Source organism: Phaenicophaeus curvirostris, chromosome 9 (assembly GCF_032191515.1).
Source record: "Phaenicophaeus curvirostris isolate KB17595 chromosome 9, BPBGC_Pcur_1.0, whole genome shotgun sequence".
Taxonomy (NCBI): domain Eukaryota; kingdom Metazoa; phylum Chordata; class Aves; order Cuculiformes; family Cuculidae; genus Phaenicophaeus; species Phaenicophaeus curvirostris.
Window position 1 is genome coordinate 32737233 of NC_091400.1, and position 24633 is coordinate 32761865.

General features: G+C 47.1%; 1 protein-coding gene across 1 annotated transcript in view; it reads left to right on the top strand.

The window, feature by feature from the left end:
• The first annotated feature begins 824 nt into the window (after positions 1-824).
• The window catches only part of HK1 (hexokinase 1), a 38641-nt gene continuing 14832 nt past the window's right edge, over positions 825-24633 (top strand). Inside the window, exons 1-8 of the mRNA XM_069863320.1 lie at positions 825-972; positions 7893-8055; positions 12686-12834; positions 18030-18149; positions 20756-20851; positions 22107-22206; positions 22298-22481; positions 22700-22855. Of these exons, the coding sequence (XP_069719421.1) occupies positions 910-972; positions 7893-8055; positions 12686-12834; positions 18030-18149; positions 20756-20851; positions 22107-22206; positions 22298-22481; positions 22700-22855 (1031 nt within the window). The 5' untranslated portion in view covers positions 825-909. The remainder of the gene's footprint in view (positions 973-7892; positions 8056-12685; positions 12835-18029; positions 18150-20755; positions 20852-22106; positions 22207-22297; positions 22482-22699; positions 22856-24633) is intronic.

A 24633-nucleotide genomic window follows, 5' to 3' on the forward strand; every position in this document is an offset into this window, starting at 1 on the left:
AGGGTTCTGGCTGGGTCCTGGCAAGGGATTCTTGGTTTTTGTGGAATTCCCACAGCTTTGCTGTTTTGTCAAACATAGAATCATAGAATACTTTGGGTTGGAAGGAACCTTAAAGATCACCTAATTCCCAACCCCCCTGCCACGGGCAGGGACACCTCCCACCAGCCCAGGCTGCCCAAGGATCATCGAACCTGGTCTTGAACACCTCCAGGGATGGGGCAGCCACAGCTTCCCTGGGCAACCTGTCCTAGTGCCTCACCACTCTCATGGTGAAGAAATTCCTCCTTATGTCTAGTCTAAATCTGCCCCTCTCCAGTTTATCCCCATTGGCCCTAGTCCTAGCAGTACAAGACTTTGTAAACAGTCCCTCCCCAGCTTTCTTGTAGCCCTTTCAGGTACTGGGAGGTCACTCTAAGGTCTCTTTGGAGCCTTCTTTTCTCCAGGCTGAACAACCCCAACTCTCTCAGCCTGTATGGGAGATGCTCCAGCCCTTGGATCATCTTTGAGGCTCCTCTGGACCCATTCCAACAGCTCCACATCCTTCTTATGTTGGGGATTCCAGGACTGGACACAACACCTACATTTCTAAGTGAAGAAAACACCTTTAGTCTAGGATTTTTTTGCTTATTATTATTTTTTTTCCCAGTTTGCTCTCCCTGCACCAGAGCGGCGAGAAGCTTTAACAGAGCTCTTAGGCTCCGGGAGCGAGTTCTCCTCCTCCTCGCCTTAATTAACCACCGCGGGGGGGGTCGGTGGCGGCTGCGGGCGGGGCTGCTGCCGTCCCAGAGGAGGAGGAGGAGGAGGAGGAGGAGGCGGCGGGGGGGGGGGGGGGAGGAAGGGGAGGTGCCGGGCGCGGCCATCGCCGGGCGCCGCATCGCTGCGTGCGCCGAGCCCCGCACCGCCGGCAGGATGATCGCCGCGCAGCTCCTGGCCTACTACTTCACGGAGCTGAAGGAGGATCAGGTCAAAAAGGTACATTGGGATCCCCCCAACTCGTGCAGGGTTATCGTCGCTTTATTTTAAATATATATATATATTTTTTTAATTTTTTCTTTCCTCCCTCCCCGCTGGTTGGCTTGCTTTGTCCCCCGCGGCTGGTGGGGAGGGGAAAAAGGGGATATAAAGGCGTTTTTAAAGCCAGCCGAACGCTCTCCCCACCGAAGCATCCCTGCGTGCTCGGTGTGGAGCTGTAGGGATGCCCAACCCGGCCGGCCAGCCGCCCAGGAGCTGGGGCTTTGGCCGGTGTGAGGATGATGGGGATGAGGATGAGGATGGTTCTTCTTTCACCCCTCTCCAGGGTACCAGCATCCCGGGAGAGGGGACCTCCCCGTCTCCCCAGGGTGCCCGTGGGCATCTGCCCCTCCAGCAGCGGGTGACGGAGGCGAAGGGCGTGTAGTTTTTGAATTATGTGTCTCTGCAGGTCCTGAATTTTCAGGAAGTGGTTTTCAGTTGTGCTTAAAAAAAAAAAAAAAAAAACCAACAAAAAACCAGTAGTGTATCCCATGGGCTGCTTTTCGTTTAGTGTGAGGTTGCTGCTTATGGTTGGACTCGATGATCCAGGGTCCTTTCCAACCTAGTGATTCTCTGGGATGTAGCATATAGGATAAATTAAAACATGGCAGTTTGGACGTGGCTGAGCATATTGCAGAGCTGTAGGGAGCGGAGGGCCCGGGGGAAGGGATGTGGGGACTCAAATTAGGAAAATAATTGCCAATCCCATGGAGCCGGGCTGACGTCAGGCAGCAGAGGCTTCCCCCCTGCCTCCTGTGACCCACCTGGGCTGCTGGCCGAGCGCCTGCTGAAGGCATCCCTAAAAGATTTAGGGGGAAGCCTTGGCCACAGCATTAGCAGGACCGATTTTGGCTTTTTGGGCTTGGCCCGGTGGTAGGAGAGCATCTTCTCCCTTCGGGGTCCCTCAAGAGAAGACGGAGCTCTGCTCCTGCATGGGGGTGATGCATCCTGCCCTTATCAAGATGTTCTCACCCGTGCCTGCTCCTCTCAGATAAAACCGGTGACAGAACCCCATATTTTCCACATCTCCTGTGGTTTAGGTCTTTTGCTTTTCCACCCAGCACTTCTCGCGAGGAGCCTGCAGCTCTCAGCATCTTCCTCCCCCGCGTACACGGTTCTTCCTTTTCCTCAGGCCCTTTAATTTTCCTTTTCCTGAGAGATTTCCAAGGGCTGCTGCTGGCACCAGGAGTGCATGCCTGAGTGAGGCCTTCGCCGCCTTGCCTGTTATATTTAGAAACCTCAGATAAGCAGAAGGGAGCGCGCTGCCGAGGAGAAGCTATGTGGGGAAGGCTATGGGGGAAACTGTGGTGTTCCCAGGGCTTATTTATTACAGGAACCATGAGGCTGCTGTTGTCTGATGCCAGGAAATCATTTGGCCAGGGAGCTGTAAAGCATTCTTATGGATCAGTCTGGTTTTGCCTGAAAAAGAAAATAAAAAAAATAAGATTCTATTAAAAAAATATAAAATGCTCCATCTCAGCATGCTGCTTATGGGAATACGTGCCTGCATGGCTTCATTTCAGGTCCCTCCCTCTCCTCTCTGCTTCCGGAGGAACAACATTTGCTGCTGGTACGTGCGTGCGACTGGGGGCAGCTGGTCGAAGCTGGGGGCTGCTGGTCGAAGTGTTGCCCCCACTCGCTCCTGGCCACGGTGGCTGCTCCTCTGCCTCACTGGTCCATGGTTTGGTGGCACAGGTGGCAGGTCACCTTGAGGATGCTGCTCTAGGTCACAGGAGGGGTGCGAAAGGGTTAGAAGGTGAATTTGGGAATGGATTTCTTCCAGGGGTCTCCATTGCTCAGAGGCTGAAGGTCCTTCTTTCCTTGTGACCCGGTTTCCTCCTCTTTTGGGGTTCCCATCCCTGTGTGATGCTAATGCCTAGCGAGCGTTTCTACCATGCGATCCCTGCTGAGGGGCACTGATGGGGCTGGTGATACCCTAGGTCTAAGAACTAGTCTGTGCTGCTTCCATACTGGCTTTGCTGGATTTTAGACACTCCCTTAAGTTTCACAGTCATTTTTTTTTCCACTTTGCAGTTCCTGGAATTTTTTTCAAGATGAGTCGCGGCAGCAGGGAGGAATAGGCAGGGGGGATGTGTTGTGTCAAAGATGTGGGTGGTTCATTGTGCGCTGGCAGCCCCATCGTCCAGCAGACCCTGCAAGGGGGCATTTTGCCAAGAAACCATGTGTACACGCACTTGCACGTGACCCTGCCGTGCAGAAGCAAGATGGTAATGTCTGATGCCCTGTGCCATATGTGGTTTTACTCCAAGCAGGATAAATTATCTGGGTATTTTTGAAAACATCTGCTGCCTGAACACTGGTGATCCTCCAAGGGCAGCAGCTTGAGCTCAGCATCGTCACCGTGACAGAGGGCTTTGCACAGCCTGAACCAAGGCCTCGGTTTCTCTAAAAGGCTGACTCCCATCCTTAGGTGTGTGGGCACCGTGGAGTGTCCCTGGCATCTCTGCCAAAGGCCTGTGTGCAGGGGACCTTTTGTAAAACTGGCTTTGAGTACCTTTGTTTCAAACAGGCTTGTACCTGCGGTAGCTGATCCCAGCAAAGGGATCCTCTAGGTGATGCCTGGTTTCTGTCTGTCAGGGGAACAACACCTTTTTGTTTTATTATCTGACAAGAGCAGAATAAAATCTTGCAATCCAAGAGCTTGTCCTTTAACCTTGAAAAGAATGTCATGGAATGGAGGGTAAGTGTAGCAGCTGACATCAAAAACAGCCCTGTAGTGGTGATCTTGCAGTATAAACGCTTTTTAGGAACCAATCTGATAAATCCTAAGCATGCACAAACAGTTTCAGGATGTCTAAATGACTTGTTTTAACGTGCCTTAGCTCCTAGTGAATCCTCCTGATGCTGAAAGGAGTAGAAAAATGTTTACGTAGGGAAGGGTTTTCATGCAAAGGCTGTGCCAGTAAAATAAGTGCTAATGATTTCTGAAATTGTTGTGGGATTGCTGTCTTCTTGGATACCATTGACTGTTGTCAGTGTCCGGGAATGAGGTGTGTGTTTAAGGAATGGCTCTTAGTACTGCCTGTTTCATTGTGCACCTATAATTAATTCACAACTTCCAGTGAAGTCTGCTGCCATGGCTGGATTTTCAGAAACTTCTTTTCCCCAAGTACAAAAAGTGCCTTTGTGGCCAAGAAAAATTACATGCAGATGGTTCAGATTATGAAATCCTATTTTAAGAAAAATTGCTCACAGATTCTGTCTGACTTATTTATTTTTTTTTTTAATAAGAAAAAGGAAAGAAAAAAGTGATTGAGCTCTTGGAGGGCTCCCATAGTGGCACTCTGGAAAGATGCCCTTCCTGGGGAGGTGGCTCTGAGATGGCAGCTAAATAAAGGAGCATTTTCTGTTCTGCCTACACAACTGCTTGCCTGAAATTGCCACATCCACGAGAGCCTCGTCGGGGCTGGGTGTCCTGCCAGGTGCTGCCAGCAGCTCCTGTATCTGTCCCTGCCAGCCGTTGCTTCCCTTTGGATAAGGCTGAGATTTGTTTTCTGATCAGCTTTTATTGCAGGCAGAGCAAAGAGTTATTAAACCTCCATCCCATAATCCAACCTCCAGCTCCCCCGTCCCATAATCCAGCCTCCATGCCCCCCCCCCAGTTATTTATGGCTGTTTGCTGAGGGTTTTCCCTCAGAAGGCTGATTTTGTGGACACAGGAGCGCTTTTTCCCTGCTGCTGGAATGAGTAACCTTTTTTCCTTGCTGGGAGGAAAAAAAAAACCTGCTTAATTTTTTTTTTTTTTTTTTAGTTTTGGAAACTGTAACACACAGGAGTGATTTTGTTTCAGCCTGAGGTTTAGTTCCCATCTCCTCCCCCTTCCCTCCCTGTGAGCCTCTGTGGTGAAGATGGCCTCAAAGCAATGTGACGCAACGCAAGGCGATGCTCCCTGCACGCAAGAGGGTCCACTCCAATTTTGTAAGGGCACTGATGGTGCTTCACAGGAGGAAAAAAAGCCTTCTCTCCCGTTTTCCCTTGCTGCCAAAGCCAGCGTTGGGGCAGAGGTGGGGAAAATGGGCTTGTCTGGTCCTGACTGCGCAAACTCCAAAACCTGTGTTTGCAACTGGGCTTTTAATGGAGGGGAAATCCTTCAGCCCTTCATTTTTTGGGAGGAGGATGCAGCACTGGGGCTTTGTAGAGGGGTATTTTAATTGCACGGAGAAGTCTGACTGTGTCAATGATGTGCTAGTGTAGCTTTCACTGGGAGATTTGGGGAATCAGGCCTCTGAGCGGCAGCGTGGGCTGCTGAAAGCTCAGCCTTAATAAGAGAGGGGTTTTTTTCCGCCCTTTAAAAGGGAATAACCTCGTGCCCTGACATCATGGCTTGACACTCTCTGCTAAAAAAAAACCTATGGCAGGGTTTGCCGCAGAGGAGAGCCCTTCCTGCTCAGCCTGACCCCAGCCTCTGCGTCCATCCCCACGGCAGCTGGGGCTGCAGAGAGGGTGCACCCCATCCAGGTTTTTTTTGTTTTGGAATGAAGTGACACCCATGGCTGGCTGCGCTTGTCACTGTGATGGGGCTGTCAGCCCGCTGGGGCAGCACAGGGCACAGTTGGGATTTGGGGATGCTGCCCTGGGGTCTTGCATTTGGCCTCTGTTGCAGAGAACCTGGGCTCATCTGCTCTTCTGCTGTACGCCTGCGTCGTCACTTCACCGGTTCGTGGAGCAAAGCGTGGTATCATAGAATCATAGAATAACCAGGTTGGAAGAGACCCACCGGATCATCGAGTCCAACCATTCCTATCAAACACTAAACCATGCCCCTCAGCACCTCGTCCACCCGTCCCTTAAACCCCTCCAGGGAAGGTGAATCAACCCTCTCCCTGGGCAGCCTCTGCCAGTGCCCAGTGACCCTTTCTGTGAAGAAAAGCCTAAACCTCCCCTGGCGGAGCTTGAGGCCATTCTCTCTCGTCCTGTCACTTGGGAGAAGAGGCCAGCACCCTCCTTTCTGCAACCTCCTTTCAGGTAGTTGTAGAGAGCAATGAGGTCTCCCCTCAGCTTCCTCTTCTCAAGGCTAAACAATCCCAGTTCCCCCAGTCGCTCCTCCTAAGACTTGCTCTCCAGCCCCTTCCCCAGCTTCATAGCTCTTCCCTGGACTCGCTCCAGAGCCTCAACATCCTTCTTGTGGTGAGGGGCCCAGAACTGAACACAGGATTCGAGGAGCGGTCTCACCAGTGCCGAGTACAGAGGGAGAAGAACCTCCCTGGAGCTGCTGGTCACGCCGTTTCTGATACAAGCCAAGATGCCAAGATGTATCATTTCGTATTGTTGCACTGTAGCTTCCCCTTAGCGTCTAATCAATGGCTGTTTTGCTCTTTCTCTGTTTGCTGGGGGCCCTGAGCACTTCACAGCCAGCGCAGCCTCTGGTCGCGCCCCCGTGGCTCAGGCTTGCTGGGCCCCCAGCCCTGTGGTTCAGGATCAGGCTGGGTAGCGGCACAACCCAAGCCGTCCTCCCTGGCCTGGGTAAATGCTTGGTCACGGTGGGAGGGTGTCTGTCTGGGGGAGCTACGCTCTCTGTGGTGCAGACCTTGGCTACGTGTGGCAGAAATGCTTTCTGCAGGAGCAATTAAATGGGCACTGGTTTTACGGTCACTTTAGGGTTTAATTGCATTTTGATTGTCTGCGTTTCCTCCACAAACGGCATTGTTCATCGCTTCCTGTCTCAAAGTCCCCGGCGTAGGGAGCACTTGCGTGTGTACTTTTCACATGTGATGTTTTATTGTGGCATTGATCCTGTTAGGACATAATGCCACCTGAGAGGTGAGCTGCGCTCAAGGCTTCCAGAGCAGCGAAGGAGACACAGGTGGTCTTGGCACACAGATGGCCTGGGGTTTAAGATGAGGCGGCTTTTCCAGTTTTGCTGAGGACAGAAAACATGGGCAGGGTTTTATTTTCTTGATCCTGCGAAGCTGGAAGCCAAGGTGATCCCAAAGGTGTGGCTTTGGTCTGGGCTGTTTTCAGAACCAAATTGCCAAGGCAGATAATGAAACAAGGCAAGAACAGACTGGTGGCTGAGCTAAAAAGGGTGGGACATATGTGTGTAGCAAGAACTCCCCAAGGCCAAGTTGTATTTCTGAGGCATCTCTTGCTCTTCCTCATGCTGAAGTTTGGTATAGGATTATGGAAAGCAACATAACTGGAAAACTGGAACCGCCTCCTTTTTTCCAGGGAGGGAAAGAAAGTGCCTGTCTTTGGAAGCCACAAGAGAGAAGTCAATAAATTTTAATTTGATGTTTTGTCTTGAGGAAGGCGATGCTACCTGCCCACAGCCAAGTTCTGCCTCTGCTGACCCTCTGGCTGTGATAGCTTCAGAGTGGGATAGGGACAATGATCTGCTGCACAGAAACAATTTCTCAGCCGGGGATGTAGCCCCGAAACCGCTGTGGCAAGTTTTTCTCCATGAAAGGCTTTTAATACAAGGCATCTCTGTGGTCTCCAGCGACACCCACGTCACCCCAGCTGGGAAAAGGTGCCCAAGAAGGGATTTTTAGCTGTTCAGCTCATGGGCAGTCAGGAGAGCGGAGAAGGGGGGTGAGGATTGGAGATAGTGATGTGAGGCTGAGCATGAATGATTGTGTGCTGAAAAGAGGAGGCAGGGTGATGTAGGACTGGGTCTTGTCTTGGGAAGGCAGTAGGACAGCATGGGCAGTAGCTTCTGTAAGTCCTAGCATTTGTATATGTTCCTTGATTTTGACTCAAAAGACAAGGCACAAAGCGTGTGGCTGCATTATTGGCTTGGCTAGAGCCCTGGGGCCAAGCTGGGGCTATCTGCTCTTCTTGCAATGAAAAGGAGGTATAGCCCCACTAGTGCACTTCAGGACAGTCTTTCACTCCTTGGTGGTGTTTGTCTTTTTCCCCAGATTGATAAATACCTCTACGCCATGCGGCTCTCCGATGAAACACTGATAGACATTATGGCTCGCTTCAGGAGAGAGATGAAGAACGGCCTCTCCAGGGATTTTAACCCAACGGCTACAGTGAAGATGCTTCCTACGTTTGTGAGGTCCATTCCTGATGGCTCAGGTAAGGAGTTGAGTATTTGTTTTCTGTATTAAACGTGGTGTGCTTTGTGGAAAACCTGTTCAAAATATACCAATGAAGAACAAGAGAAATTTGCTTTCTGACAAGCCCAGACAACATTTTGAAGATAGCCTCCCCTCTGTGTGCAGGTCTGTTTCCACAGATGCTGCAGGATTTTGTGATTCCTGTGTCAGACCCAATTTGATGCCCGTAGGAGAGCCCTTCCTAGCAATCTGTCCACTAACAGTCTATACACTTACGCTGCCATTTGTCTAAATAGGAAAATTTTTGATTTATGCAATTCACACTTGTGCGATCTGGAGTCTTAACAAATACAACGGCTTTTAATCTTTTGCTGTTTGACTAAACGTCCTTATATTCAGAATTTGAGTTTCCCAGCATTCATTTTGCATTTTATAGCTACCTTTTGCGGACTGTCTTGGGGCAAACTCGCACAACTCAAGAAAGCTGCAGTGTGTGGCTCCAAAGCTGCTGCTCTGCTGAGCTTTTTCTGTCCAGATGCAAGATTTGGTTTTTCCGTGCTCACTGTACTCGATACAAGTGGCAGAAGGAGCTATCAGAAACCAATAAGATGTTCTGATGGTATTTGAGACCAAGATTGCCCCTACTGCTTATTTCAGTGTTTATAAAGCAAATAACTATGTACAGAGTACATAAATATATTTGTAAACAGTATAGAATAGTGTTTATTATGTAGTGATGACACTGGATTTCCTTCTCGTATAGCATGAGTTGGGTAACTGTAGTTTGGTGCCTACCCCATATAGGTCCCTGTGTGCAGAAATCATGCAGTTGCAAGAACTGCAGAACACAGTTGCCTGTTTTGAAGCTTTTTTTGAGTTAAAACCAGTAATTGGTTGGGTGAAAGAACATGAAGCCTGGCCTGGTGCTGTCTGGCAGGTGAAAATCTTTGATGGTTCTGCTTTGCTCTTGTTTTCTACCACCTTAAGCTTTTTAGTTGAAACATGATTCTCTGTCTAAAAAAAAAATACCAAAGGGAGAACAAACTTGAATCCTGTGTTTCCCTGGCTTTAGCACTAGTGGTTGTTATGTTCAAATGTTGTGTTGAAATTCACAGCCTATTGAGAAAGCCAGAAGCTGGCACACACAGCTGGGTCATGGGCAGAGGTTGCGTTTTGCAGAGGTTCCTTGAGGGCTTGGCCTGGAATCCCAGCATTTTTACGGATTCTGAATTCCCTGTTTTTTTCCTTCGTTTGTGCTCGAGTACGGACCTGTCCCCTGTCCCCTGCACTGTCAGGCACTGCACGTTAGCAAATCTGAGTGGCTTGCAGCGAGTTAGACTCTATGATCTTTGATAGGAATGGTTGGACTCGATGATCCGGTGGGTCTCTTCCAACCTGGTTATTCTATGATTCTATGATTCTATGAGTGAAATAATCTTGCAAATTGTTCCATGGCCCAAACTGGGGAGACTTTGAGATGTGATGTGACACAGGGAAAAGAGAGCAGGAGAGGTGGGAGAGTGCTGAATGCTGCTGGGACTGAGCATGACCCAGAGCACTGGGCAGCCCTGGCCCAAGCATATGCGTGCCTGTATGTCACAGCATTAATTTCAGATTACCTATTACGCACACACTTAAAAAAGCAACCTTGAGTGTTGTGTGCGGAGCGCTCCGTTCTTGATCCTGTGCCCGTTTGGCTCCTGCCAACCTCTCTGGGACGCCCTGCCCGCAGCGTGCCTGTTGGCAGCAGGGGTTAGGGCAAGGCAGTGCTTTGCCCTGGACAGTTTTTGTGTAGCATGATAATAATCTGTATGTGCATGTTGCAAGTGTCTCCTTGGCTCACTGGTAGAAATGCAGGCAAACCCATTCCATTCTTTGCCTAGAAAAGGCACGTTCCACCCCCAGGTGTGAGCAGCGTTTGCTGTGGAGGGGTGTCAGGGCATTTCTTTCCCTGACTCACCTGCATGTGCCTGCCACGTCCAGCACAGCTGGCACGCAGCTCCATCCCAGGGAGACCCTTCCTGTGCCCTCTGAAAGGCTCTGGGGGGTCCTCGTGGATGTGGTCGCGTTGCTGTGCCCAAAGTGTGGGTTCTGCTCCCGGCCGATGGCAGTTTCTGCCTTCAGCTGTTCCTCTGTAAAGCCAGGGGCTGAAAGCCTGCCCTTTTCTCTGCCCATCTCTAATTACTGCCTTGTAAGCTCTTTCCTCTGAGTCTGATTATTATTATGAGAGCTGACTATTCAGAAAAAAACCCTGTTGTTTAGTTTCAGATCTGTGCCTGTGTGCTTTATGAACAAGGAGCTTTTGAGTAATAGTTTTGGAGGCTCTGGAGACTTTGGTGTTAGCAGGGTTTTTTGCATCATTCAGAATTGCTTAATATACAACAGCCACCAGTTTTTCTTTTTTTATACAGAACAGTATCTCAAGCTAATTCAAAACACTTTCAAAGGGTCTACCTAAATTACTTTGCACTGGGTTTGATTGCACCTTGGTGTTATGAAGCATAGATTAAATGGTGCTACTTGGGTTTAATTCCTGAAGCACGCTGAAAGAGAACTGGTACTTTGCATGCAGAAAGCTTTACCTTCTATTTTAGGGTTCTTTTTTGTCTTCTTAACTGAAAATGATAATTCTTAATAAATATTACTTTGCAATGAACTTGGTGGTGCTGGAAATCAAACACACTAATCTGTTAATTTGCTGTCAGGGAAGATGTTTCTGAAGTGCAGTATTTGTTTGAGGTGTGTACTAAAGTGTGGTTAGACTTGAAAAAAGGCCATCTGGTCTGGTGTTGATTTTTCCATTATTATTGGAGGTAATGGCTTGCATTCAACAAATGAAGCTCATATGATAGAGCTTATTCAGGTATTTGACTTAATGAGACACTTGTGGTCAATGTTTGACTTCCAATCTCATTGTGGTGAAGGGGGTTACGGGTTCCTGAATTTGTTATGCTGAACATGATGAAGGAACTGCATCTGCAGATTGGATATGTTCACGTTTTAAATGACATTTGTAGTGGAGCAAAGCATTGTTTAAAGCCACGCTGTTCAGAAATAGATAGGGAAGCGCTGTAAGATCTGTATTTCATCAAACTCTGAGTTTGCCCATGTCTTAAGCAGCGAGAAGGAAGTGTTGCATTGCAATGCAGTAAAATTAGGAGGGTTGTAAGGGTTTCTGGGCTCCAACTGTCATTTTGCTACGTGTTTCACTGTGGAGTTTATTGTCCTCTGTGGTATCGCACGTGACAGTGTTTTGTTTCTCTTATTACACTGTAACCTTGGAATACCACGAGGGCTTTTGCAGTGTCTTTGCCTCTCTTAGGCTGTTCTTGACCTGGGGAGGTCCTACCCCAAGGGATGCCCAGTCCAGCTCATCAGCTTTGAGCAACACGGGGCTCCTGGAGATGCATGGGGTGATGAGGAGAAGCACCTCACTAAGCCAGGCAGTAGGAGTTCTGAGATCAGGCAGGGTAATCTCAGAGGTCAGTCTAGGTTTGGAAATCTCAATGGCTAAATGGCACATCTGGTGGTTTGGTGATATGTGTGGGATCAGAAGGCTCTGAGAGCTGAGTTGAAGTTTGAGGCAATACATCTAAAGGTACTGGTCTAACCAACTGCTAGAAGTCTTTCCAGAATGAATTTAGGTAGAAATGAAAAACCAGTGATGTTGAGAATGGCCTTCTCTAAGTCATAGCTTAAAGTTGGAAGGTGGAATGAAAAGAGGCCAAAGAACGCTGCAGGATGGGACTGGCAATACCTACAGGACATGGGGGTGCAGCTTGTCCTGCTGTGGCCTGGGGCATTTCTGATGGCGTAGAAAAGTGCAAGTCAATGAAGAAACCAGGAAAAGTGCCGCATGACTCTGTTTCATCACCCTCCAAGCAGCGTCAGTGAGGCTGGGGATGCTGTATGCAGACACGAATGCTTGCAAAGAGCCTTGGTGATTAACTGCAGCCTAGACACGCGTTCTGTGCACTCTGCTTCCCTAAATATTATCTTTTTGCAGACCTTAACGATCGCTGTTGTTGTTTGCTCCGTCTTTGATAAGGTGAGATAGCACAAGCAGTTCAGTCAAATATATTTGCCTAGCTCTCTAGTGGGTGCTGAAAGTGTCATTCCCCAGATAGCCAGACCATGCTCTCTGTTGGCTGAATTACACCCTCAAATCTGTGGAAGTGGGTGGGTGGTGGATTTGGCTTCAGACCTTTGAAATCCAAATCCCTTTTCATCACAGGGGTAGATGGAGGTATCCTAGCTCCTTCCCTGGCTCCTGGGGAGGTTCATTGGTGCTCTGGCATCCCTTCATTTTACTGTCTCTGTTTTCAACATATTTTTGGCTTTCTCCTGAGATCTTTGCTCTGCCAGCTTCATAATGAGGTTTGGATAGAGACTGTCCACTTAGCAGTCCTTTTTTTTTGGATGTACAGGCAACTGCAATGGGCGTTTATCAATGGTGGTTGGTGTTGCCGTTGCACCAACTTCATATTAAATTGTAGGGAATCAAGGTGATGCTTCATATGGATGCCCTGCAGCTGGAACTTCCTTGCTGTGGCCACTGGGCATTGCCAATGCGTTGTACTTAAGAGCTCGATGTTTCCCAGATTTGTGTTGCGTAGTTTTTAATCACTTGTGTCTTATTTTCCACATAGAGAAAGGAGATTTCATTGCACTGGATCTTGGTGGTTCTTATTTCCGAATTCTGCGGGTGAAGGTATCACATGAAAAAAAGCAGACGGTACAAATGGAAAGCGAAATTTATAACACTCCTGAAGATATCATGCACGGCAGCGGAACACGGGTAAGCACTTCTTCCTTAGGACTCTCCAAAGATTAGCTGTTTTCATGCTGCTGTTGTAGAAAAGCATCACAGGAATGACTGTAGCACGTTTAACAGTTGCACCTACAGCATGCACAGACTTGACTGCAGCTCTTTGTTGATACAGAAAATGAATAAGCAGCAGTTAGTGTAATAGAGCGTGTACAGCTGCTGCAAATCTGCTGTCATTGTGCGGGAGATGTTTGGCTGAGTTAGGGAAAAAATGGCCTAGAAGTAAAAAAATCTGACTTTTATAGTAAAGTTACTTCCCACGGGTAGGAATCATAGAATCCCTAGGTTGGAAAAGACCTTTGTTATCATCAAGTCCAACCGTACCTGTCCACTACTAAATCCTGTCCATAAGCACCTCATCTCCCAGTCTTTTAAATACCTCCAAGGATGGTGATGCAATCACCTCTCTGGGAAGCTGTTCCAGTGCCTGATAACCCGTTCAGTGAAGAAATTTTTCCTAATGTCCAATCTGAACCTCCCCGGCACAGCTTGAGACCATTGCCTCTCGTCCTATCGCCTATGATGATATGAGTGGAGAGCAGGATAACAACTTAGGCTTTGTAGGCAACGGGCATGACCAACCCTGCAGTTGTAATGTTAGATGTGGGGTGGAAATATCCCTGACAGCCACATATCTGTCCTCGCAGTCTGAGCAAATCAGCATTCATGAAAAGTACAAATACATAAGAAAAATTGCAGGAGGCTGATAGAATGTTTTGGCACAACTTCAACTTAATTTTTGCTGAATAAGTTTGTTTGGTTTTTTTTAGTCTTCCATCTTCCCATTTACTTGGAATTCAAATTGGGTTCTTTGGAGGAGTTTATTTTCTTTTTCTGATCAGAAAGCGGATCACAATGAATATTTTACTAATAGATTTGTCTCCATGTCAGTGTAAGACAAACTAGGTAATTTTCACTGCTGGAAAAAGTAAGATTTGACACTTCTTACTCGAACACGGTGCTGTTTAGGAATATGAGACACCTGCAGGAAACTTACAGCTTGTTTCAGAAGAATAAGCAAAAGAGGAAAAAAGCAAAAAAATGTGCAAACATCATGTCTACCCTTAATATATTTTCTGTAGTCACCTTAATACCCTTAATGTATGTAACTAACAACTACTGCTGCGTTCTTGTGCCGTAGTGAGTGTAAGATGGCAATCGTGGCTTATCAGTAGCACTGATACAATAATTGCTGTGATACCTGAACCACAGCAATAAAATACCTTCTTTCTAAGACTTTTCCTAACATTATTACTTTGTTATCTGGTCAGAAGGTCACGCAGTGGCTATCCCATTGAGTGGTTTTGCATGGGAGCTGAGCTGAGCTGCCTGTTGCTACTGGAGGTGGGGAAGTTCAATGGGTTTGGAGTGCAGGTTTGCTTGTCCATGGAGGGGTGTTGGAGCTGGAGAGTTGGGGACCAATAAGCAACAGGGCTGCCCACACGCCCTGGGAGCAAGTGGCTATCCTGTGGAGGCGAGGCAGGCTGGCTTAAGGTGAGAATTGATAGACACATGGTAAGGGTGGTAAGGAGAAGCTGAGAAAGGAGGCATCAGGTCTGCATTCTTTCCGGGGCTTTGCTGTGTTGATGTTTTGATTTTTAAATATCCAAAGGCATTTTAGGTGTTGGGAACCAGCAGCTTGGAGCTCAGACTGGTACGCTTGGTCATGGCTTTTAAACTTGAGAGACAAGCAAGGCTTTTCCACTGGCTCTGGGTGGGGACAGTCACTGCCACTGTTTAAGTACTGGGAAAACTAGAACTGAAAGCCTCATCAGAATTGCATCTGGGTTCGAAGTTGTCCCATGACAATATCCAACCATGACTAAAACTCTTGTTGTGAGACTTCTCAGGGAAGCATGGCAAATGCCCAGGAGGCTCCCAGGCAGGTGCTTGTTTGATGCTTGTGACTGGCTGTATGCTTGAGGTTCTCTGAAATCTCTGAGCCAGATTAGTGGAATACTTGGACTGAACTGCCTACTCAGGGTAGGCTACTAATATGTTTTTCAGCAAGCTGTGTCATTAACTTCAACGTGTTATACTCTTAAAGCCTAATATATAATCAGCTTATTGAAGGGATTGTGATTTATGGCTTCATGCCTCACTAGCGTGCTTCGTTTTGATATTTTCTACTTCATTGCATTCAGACTTCTATTTTCGCCTATTTGTCAGGTATAGCTGACAGCTTTGCCGGGTGGATGCAACCCCCTGTCAAAGTCAAGGGCAAAACTCTCCTTGACCTCCGCAGTGTAATAGCAGGTCTAAAATTTGTAAGAAGCCTGTCTTCTGTGTTAATTTTAGTGAAGGGGAGCGTACTGGAGGTTTGATTTTGATGTTTCTTTTTGAGTTCTTCCACAATTGGAGGTAGGTTATGGATTTGTGGCTGTTCTCCCCATCTGTAGCTATGGTTTACTTGCTCCTTAAATCTTCCCCATTCGGGGATTTGAGCTCAGATCTTTAGTTGCTTGCCAAAGTTTGATGGCTGCGAGCCAAATGCATCTTTGTGGAGACTTCTTGGAGCCCAACCTGAGTAGGCAACTTTATGGCCAGAGGAAGTAAAGAAGCCTGATATCATATTGCTCAGTATCTCGCATTGCATTGCTTCAGGTCAACGAAGGTGTAAAATCTGACTGGTCCCTTCCTCTTGGCTGCGGCATTTGCTCCGTCTGTCTTTTTGACTTTGATAAAACATTTGGCTGATGCTGTTCCCTACCACACACCTGTGGGCAGATGGGAGTTAGGATTTTGCCTCGATCCGCCTGCCCTTCTTCAAGGAAATCCGCGGGAACTTTGTAATGTTGCCTTTACTATCCTATCAGAGTTCTTTGAGCTTTATAAGGTTTGGATGTTAATATGGGCGTGGGCACATACAGATGCTTCCTCTAGCCTCCTCTGGAAAAATCTTATGGATGTCCAATGGTAGCAAAATTAAGAAATGCTTCTTTTTCTTTTCTTCTTTCACACGGTGCCTTCCTCCCTGTGCTTTATTAAAACCAGTAGCCCAGCCAGACCGGGCATTACTGACCCGACACTGCTACTGTAGGGTCAGGAATGTGGCTAATCGTTAACAGCATTTGCCCACGCAGGCTGCGGCACGGGTTACGCTCGTGTGCCGCGCTGCCAGCCCGAATGACTTGAGGGCATTGCTTGCAGCAAGCGCCAGCGCGAACTCACGGAGACGAGCTTTGGCAGGTTGTGCCGGGACTGCACGGGCAAATGCCACAGGTTGCATGGACTTTCTGGAGTGCATTGGGAATGCCCAGGGTTATTTCGCAGTCGGATCTTCATAGTCAGTATTTCTGCTTCCTGCTCTCTGAGCTCTTGAGGGGTTTGAGGTTGGCCCCTGGTTATTGTTTGTAATCCTGGGAGCCACTGAAAGTTTTGTAGGGTTGAGTATTTAGTGAGATACTTTCAGATGAAAAGCATAATAAAAACGTACACTCCTGTTATTTCTTTTATTCCTCCCGGAGAAGTTGTCGTATTTTATTACTTGACTATAATTCTTTTAATAACTCGTTTTCCTCTCTCCCTTGTTTGGAGAGCTGAAAGTGGTCAGACAGAAGTGCAGCAGCGTACGCTGTTTTCCCATGCTGTTTCACAGTGTGTGCTCAGTGAAATGTCCTTGATTTGACCAGGACAATGAAGGGCAACGTCTTCCCTGGGAAACTACTGTGCTTCTGCTTAACCCAATCTGACCTCATTTTAGGAATGGGTTTAAGGCGCTCTGTTAAATTGTAACATCTCTGGAGGTGTCCAAGGCCAGGTTGGATAAGGCTTTGAGCAACCTCATCCTGTGGGAGATGTCCCTGCCCATCGCAGTAGGGTTGGAACTGGCTGATCTTTAAGGTCTCTTCCAACCCAAACCATTCTGTGATTCTATGATCCTAACATTGCACACGCTGCTTCTTGACCTGCTTGGAATGGCAGAATTCCTTTTCCAGAATTACTGCAGCCTGTCTGTAGTGCTTTCCCATCTCTCTGAGACCCTGTAAATTGTTCTTAACAAAGCTGTGCAGGCTAATTGCAACCAACAGATAGCTTTTTGTACTCCCTCCCAATTATCCAGAGTCTTCTGGGCAGTTTTCCTGGCATTGTCTCACCAATGCTGCAGATAGGGTTGAGTTTGAGTTTTGTTGAGGGAGTTAAAATGTGAAGCACTGTTACCTTCTAAGGCAGGCAGCGACTTGTTCGCAGTTGGCATCTGTTTGTTGAGTGGTTCAGTTACAGACACGTCTGGGTTTTTTTGATACTGGTAGGTACAAATGTGTATTTTTGTTGTTTAAATTGCTAGGGCTTGATTTCACCTTTGAGTGTTGGAATCTACCCAGGAGGCTTTCCAAATAGCTCAATGTGAGAGACATGGAGCCCACACACCCCGTGGCACGCCTGGCTCCTGGACCCGCTGGTGGGACAGATAGTGCTGTTGTCACATGGTGCCATCAAGGCATCTGAGTGGGAGTTGGTACCTGTGAGCCACGTGCAGGCTGCCTGCATTGTTCTAAAAAAGGCAGAAAATGTTCCCATTTTGGATTGTTTCTCAGAGCATGTAAAATATTTAGACAAATCCCCTGGGTTTCCTTTTTGTTTGCTTGTTGTGTGCTTCAGGAATAGATTTGAGAGACTATGTCCTTTTGGGTAGCTCCTGTACAGTGCCGGCTTCTCTGGTGTCAGCAGTGCTTGAGTGAAGCAGATACTATCTTCTCTGCATGACTAAAAGTGCTCGGTATCCCGTGGGACTGGATCCCAAAGGGTTTTTTGAGATGCTCCTTCCTGTTATGGAAAGGTTAAAAGATCATTTTTGTTCTCATCAGATGTTAAGAGGATGAGGAAGGGTTACAGCAGGTTTGAGAGCCACGTGCCATCTGTTTCAGGAAAAGCATTTTTGTAAGGGTGTAAAAGATGCCATGCAGAACTAAGTACATAAAAGGAAAATGTATTTCATAATTATTATAATTACTACACTGCTGGATAGTATTTGCACAGCTGTGTCATTATGTATAACTTTGAAAATTCAGAGCAGATATTTCCCCCCAGTGCAGTTTTCATATGCAGTTTGAAATATTTTGTCCCTCCAACTGTATGTCTAATCACAGAATCTCCAGGCTGGAAAAGACCCATGGGATCATCATCATAATCATGATGGTTAATACTTTTTCACTTTCTTCTAGCTTTTTGATCACGTTGCTGAATGCCTGGGAGACTTTATGGAGAAACAACAAATCAAAGACAAGAAATTACCAGTAGGGTTTACCTTCTCTTTCCCATGTCGACAGTCCAAGCTAGACGAGGTAAGACTTCATGATTTTCTTAATATGCAGAAGAGCTACTGTTATTAAAACACTGCTGTGAAAGCTGTATCCCAGGCAGGTCTCATTTTTGGGATAAATGAGTGTTATATTTCACTGTCAGACTTTGTGTTTGTGTTTATGTTTCTGTCGGAAAGAGTTGCTTAACAGATGACGAACAGGCATCTGATGTTTTGTACTGCTTCTGCATCAGCTCCTTGGTATTATGGTTTACCCTGTAAACACGGCAGCGGTTTTGCCTGCCTCCTGTGCAGACTTTTTCACCTCTCCACAGGATATGACTGGGCAGGACCCAGCCCAGCGGTGTTTGCTCGGATTTGACAGAACTTCTTGGGTGCACACGGCAATCCCGATCAGGGTCTCCCTGCTGAGCAGCAGGATGATCGGGCAGGGCACCTGGAAGCCCCGTGCTTTTAAAAAGAACGGAAAGAACCAGTGTTGTATGAAGTGACTGATGTGATTCCTCTGACAAGGATGCTATGATATTTTCCTTCTTTTGCTCGTTAAATCACAAATGACTCAGCAGCCTGCTGGTACGGCATTGCTATGGCAACAGGGTAGCAAATTAATGCAGGGAAGTTAAATCCTCACAAAATGCTAAGAGGGTGTACTGTTAAATCGCAGCCTGCTTTTCTAGCTTGCAAGTCTTTAGGTTTGCCTGGCGCAATAGCCCTCCAGGTGTTGGTGCTGTGGAGGGCCAGGTTTTTATTACATGTGATGCTGAGAGCTGAAACCAAGGGCATTTATTAACTCAGAGTCTGAATGTACAGCAGGGAGCTGCCTTTTCCTGCCTCAGTTGAGAAGAGGTGAGTTGATTTTGGTGCAACTCTGCAAGCTGGCTGTGGTGCATGGTAAGGCTCAGGTGACTGACTCCAGCAGAGTTGTGCTGGGAACAACAGTGTGAATTTGAGTTGCCCTTGTGAAAATCTGTTTGGCTACATGAAAAAGTGCTCGTTTGCAGGCTGGTTTGCTCAAGCCAGATGGGATGAAGTCGTGCTTGTGTGGGGCAGGCAGGGAATGAATGAGATGAGATGGGGACGCTTGTAGAGACTTGGAGATGAGCGGTGCCTGAGTGGATTCTCTTTCTGAGAGCTTTTGTGATGTTCTGGACATATTAAAAATATGTTTTTTCTGGATTCTGTGGGCCAGATTTGTTCCTGGATTGCTGCTTCTGCAAGGCTGTGCTTACCTGAGTTCTCGTTTCTCATGCTTGGTGAGCAGAAGGAGACAGGGTGGTTCCTGATTTCTCCTAGAGTGACAAGGTGGCACCGCATGGTTGGGTCCTGCTCGACCCTGCTTCAATCCAAGGACTTCTCCCTGCTGCTGAGGCCTTGCTGGTGAACCAAAAACTCCTTTCAGTGTAGTGGCTGCTTGCACTGAGAAGAGCTGCTCTTTACCAGTGTGATTTGACCAGTTTCCTGAATGATAAAAGTTACTTGACTAGAGGGCCTTTTTGACCATTAAAGCTGTGCCTGCAGGGTGAGCTTCACCCATAGTTTTCCTGTGCAGCAGCATGGGACTTTGCTGGGTTTCTAGATGATGCTAATGAGGATGGCACAGTGGCAAAACTTATACAAACTGAGTTTGTGCTTTAGTGGTAGAAGTGTCTCCTGGTCTGGAAAGAGCTGCCTGGGTTCCTCCATCCCCCGTGGCTTTGGGTTCAATGCTATCCCAGTTGGAAGGATGAAAGTGCACAAGAGGTGGCTGATTTTTAAGCTGAGATACGGGCAAATGTGTGCCTGGCCACTGGTGCTTCTGCTTATAGGCTTCATCTTTTCTGTTTTTTAGCTTCTTGTATTCCTGTTGTGATTGATGTGAATATTGTGATGGGTATGAAAAGCTGAGCTGATTTGAGTGGCCTTTCCTGTTGATTACTGTCAATGCTCTTTTCTTTCTTTTATTATTACTTGCCTATTTACTGGATGCTCTGAACCAGCTAGGCATTATCTAAACATAAAAACATGAGATGTAATCATTACCTGAGGGGATTCGCAGGCTCTTTATGACAGTTTGCAGATAAGGAATTAGATGCCAGGATTTCCTTTCTGATCCAGGCTGTAAGCTCGAGACACACCTTGCTGTATTTCCTGTATTTCCATTTGCCTTAACCCCTAAACACAATCTCATAGTGAAAAAAGCCTGGAGAGCTGGGTCTTCGGGCAGCAAATATGTAGCAGGCTGATCCCTGCTGCAGCTGAGTCCTGGATGTACAAACATCACCCCCCCTTCTCTTTAGTGAGTCCTGCACAGTCAGCTTTTTCTGAAAGCAGTCAATTTCCATGGCCCAAAAGGATTAAATGGTTTTCCAAGAAAAACTGTCGAGGAGTAACAGGGAGAAGAGTGAGCTGAAAATACAAAATGCAAGCAAACCATTTTCTAGCAAAGGAAGGGAAAACAATTTTCCGTCTTTTGGCTTACTGTAATGTGAATCAAAGACCACCAATTGTCACAGGTTGAGTTTTTAGGACATGGAAGAGGAGAAACCTGAAGATGCGTTTGAAGTATAAAAATCTTGGTTTTAAGGGGAAAAAGAAATAATTTTGTGTCCTGGTGACATCCTGTTGAATATTGCCTTCTTATTTTATCAGGGTATTCTGATAACCTGGACGAAGCGCTTCAAAGCAAGTGGAGTGGAGGGAGCAGATGTTGTGAGGCTGCTTAACAAGGCCATAAAGAAACGTGGGGTAAATAGTATTTAATTCTTCTTTTTAACTCTGTATCACAGCAAGCTGGTGCTGCTCTGTCAGGGACCGCATTTTGTGTGGTTTGAGTGATGGTGCAGCTTTTCTTTCTTGCATGAAGATGTGTGGTTTTGCTGTTTGCTGGGAAAACAGAGTGATGTCGGAGTTACTATGTGGACCCTGTTGATTTTCCTCATAGCGCAAAACTGGGTTACTCTGTTGTGGTTTGTCACTGGCAACCTTCAGCAGTTCTATCGCTCTCCAAAAACTGAGAAAGTGCAGTTGTCAGTGCTGCAGCTTTTCAGTGATACCAACACGTCCCATTCTTGAGAAACAGCATCTCATGGTCTGTGCTCACTTGAGTTGTGCAGCCGCCTGGCCTGGGAGCTGGAGAGGAAAAGAGAAGAAGGATTCCAAGCTCAGTGAGCTGTGTTGTTCCCTCTAGCTTCTCTCTGCTGATTTTATAGAGGGTGAAGGTGACTAGGTTGCTGACTTAAACAAATAAAAAGACAATGAGCAGGAGGTGGAACGAGTTTGGGTTTGCATAATGCTTGCAATCAGGTGACTAGATTGTCACCTGATTACCAATTACTCAGCATCCATATTCATTGGAAACTGCTTGATTTGGGCAGGTGTAGACTCTTAAGGAAACTTGAGTTTTACTGTCACTGAACAACATTACTGTAATCAATTACTGTTACCAGACTTGGTATCTGGTAAAACAACACCCTGAAGAAGCTGGGAAGGAATGAGTGCATGTTGTTTGGATAGATTTTTAAATTGCAGTATTCACTTGTTTGTATTAAAATCTTCACTTGAAATAAAACTCCCAGATGTTTTAAGTGAGTTCCGTGTGAAATACATAACTTAGGAATATTTTCTAGATTGACTCCCAGAGCAACTGCATCAAATCACTCCACGACATTTAAGTGCAGAGTTCATCCCTCCCTCTGTCTCTCAGATATAGCCCTTTCTTGCCTCAGGATGCTTACGTGGGAGCAGGTCTCTGCTGTCTAGAATTAGGCTACTGCTGTTTTATTGTTTGCGTGGTGCATTAGTCTGATCTCATTGTCTTCTTGGGATAGGGAGGTGGCAGACAGAGCAGGTGATATTTAGAAAGATGAGCTGTGGTATTCAGACAAATTATTTGTCTGCTGTTCCTTGTGAAATAAGTTGATATAAGCAAACTGGTGATAAATATAAGCAGTGTTTTCCTGAGGAGCCATATGGTCCAAGTGACTTCTTGTTCCTCCATCAGGACTACGATGCGGATATCATGGCTGTTGTGAATGACACCGTCGGAACGATGATGACCTGTGGTTTTGATGACCAGCGTTGCGAAGTTGGCTTGATCATTGGTAATTCACATTGCTGCTGCAGCATGCATGTGGTTTTTCTTCCTTTGCCTGGCCTGTTTGGTTAGAATCTTCTGAATTCTTTTCCCTAAAGGCACTGGCACCAATGCCTGTTACATGGAGGAGATGCGGCACATCGACCTGGTGGAAGGGGATGAGGGCAGGATGTGCATTAACACAGAGTGGGGGGCCTTTGGAGACGATGGTTCGCTAGAAGACATCAGAACTGAGTTTGATCGAGAGATTGACCGTGGATCCCTTAATCCTGGGAAGCAGCTGTGAGTGAGGCAGTTATTTGTGAACTTTGCTTCTTTTGTTTTCCACTTAGTGCTTCCTTTTCCACTTGTGTAATGAATTCAGCAGTTGAAGAAAGCTCATCTTTGCCAGTGGTGAGGCAAACTGTGGGCTGGACCGGATGGTACGTTGGCGCAGCTGGGCTCTGCCTCCCAGTGTTGGCCATGGACTGGTGGGTGACTGCCGCTGTCCTTGTCTGCAGGTTTGAGAAGATGGTCAGCGGGCTGTACATGGGGGAGCTGGTGAGGCTCATCCTGGTGAAGATGGCCAAGGAGGGCCTACTCTTTGAGGGGAGAATCACCCCTGAGCTTCTCACCAAAGGGAAGTTTGAGACAAAGCACGTTTCTGCCATAGAAAAGTGAGTACCTCTCCCATTTTACTCGCTGGGGTTCACAATTACTCTGAATGTCATCTTCCAACATCTCTTTGTTTTGTGGGAAGATACGTCGCACTGGGGGTGGCTGCCATCCTCCAGTGCAGAAATGGTATGTAGGGTCCCCCCGAGCCCTCCACCCTGAGATTTCTTCCTTTTTCTCTTGTGTTGGGAGGAACTGCAGAAGCCTGCCAATGTGTGCACTATGGGGTATGCACTGTGCTGCCTCTCACTCTCCTCGCAAACACTCAGAAGCTGCTACCCTGCAGCTAAACACGGCAGCGAATTGGCGTAGTGCCTTCTAGCAAATGCTTGTGTTGCTCCTTGCTGTATCCACGGGATTGCTGGGCAGAAAGAAAACAAGTGTGACAAGGCAGAGCATTCAGTCTCGTAGGCAGTGCCGGGTGCTACGTGGCGACCTCTGAGCTATGTGCCAGTTGCTTTCTTACGGTGTCATCACCCCTTTGGTCAGTACTTACTGGCTCTTCCCCCGCGTTTTTAAAATTCACATCACTGAGATAGTTTGGACTGTGGTCATTGGGCTGGCTTTTCTTTTCAAAGTGCTGCTGATCTTGGTGCATGTGTACAGAGGTACTGTCGATGCAAGTGCAAGGCCAAGGGAACAGCACTAACTTCTACAATGCCTGTTGCCTTCTGCCCTGTTTTATTTCTGTCCCTGCAGACCATCTTATCTGAGCAGCTTTCCATTAAATGTGTGTATTTGTTCATCTTAACAACAGAGGTCCACGTAAGGGACCAGCGTAATACTGAACAACAGTGAGTAAAATGCAATTATTCAGTTATTAAGAGCAAAATTTGCCCTGAAATCTCACCTTGCTCCCTGAAGAGCTCTGTGGTTGTAAGCAGGGAGCACATGCCTGTGCAGCTTCAGATTTCCAGCTGATGTTGCCAAGCTGCAAGTCTTTAAAAAGATGTATGGAGTGCAGTTAGTAATGACAAGATATACTCCTTGTTTTTTTGTCTGGGAAATGACCAAGCTGGATGTGTTTAAGTTTTGCCAGAAACTTTGCTCTCGGGCTTGGTGCTGATGTGGGAAAACACAGTGCAAGAGACAGAAGTTCAGTGAGGCTGTAGGAATCTGAAAAGAGACGTGTTAGGATGAAATCACTTAAGCAACCTCTGCTCAGGGTTTTGTTTTGCACACTGGGCTTAATTTATTGAGATACCTGAGCAAGCGAGCATGGGATTAGGTGTATGCTCAGGCCTATGCTGAATTGTGGGGCTGATGCTTCTGTTCTGCTCCAGAGAGAAGCTGTGTGAAGGCTAAAACGTTAGTGTGATGAAAAAGCATTTAATTCCTCCAGGTCTGTAAAAGTGTGTGGAAGTTGCTAACTTGCTTGAGGGCGAAGGAGCCGTTGTGGTGTTGCTGCTTTGCTTTGAGTCTGGTGCTGTGGGACCACCTGCAGCCTGAGCTACGTGCTGTGCTCCTGAGGGATGCCTCAGCTCTGTAGGATGGGGGCCAATCTCTGTCCCTTCATGCTTTTGCTTTCAAAGTACTGGAAGCTTGCTCAGTAGAAGAGTTGTTCTGACCATTTGGCACATCAAAAAAGTGGTCTGTGTTGGAGAGATTATTGCTTGACAGGTTTCCAGTGACGTGATGTACCTGTTCCCATGTGGGAAATCAACCTGAAGGAGGGCGGGTTCTTGAGTACTTGTGGGAGTAATCCTGCTGCTACAGTACCTGGAATTGCATGGTTTGTGGGTGGAATGTTTGCACCTGCGTTTAGTGGAAAGCTGTTCTG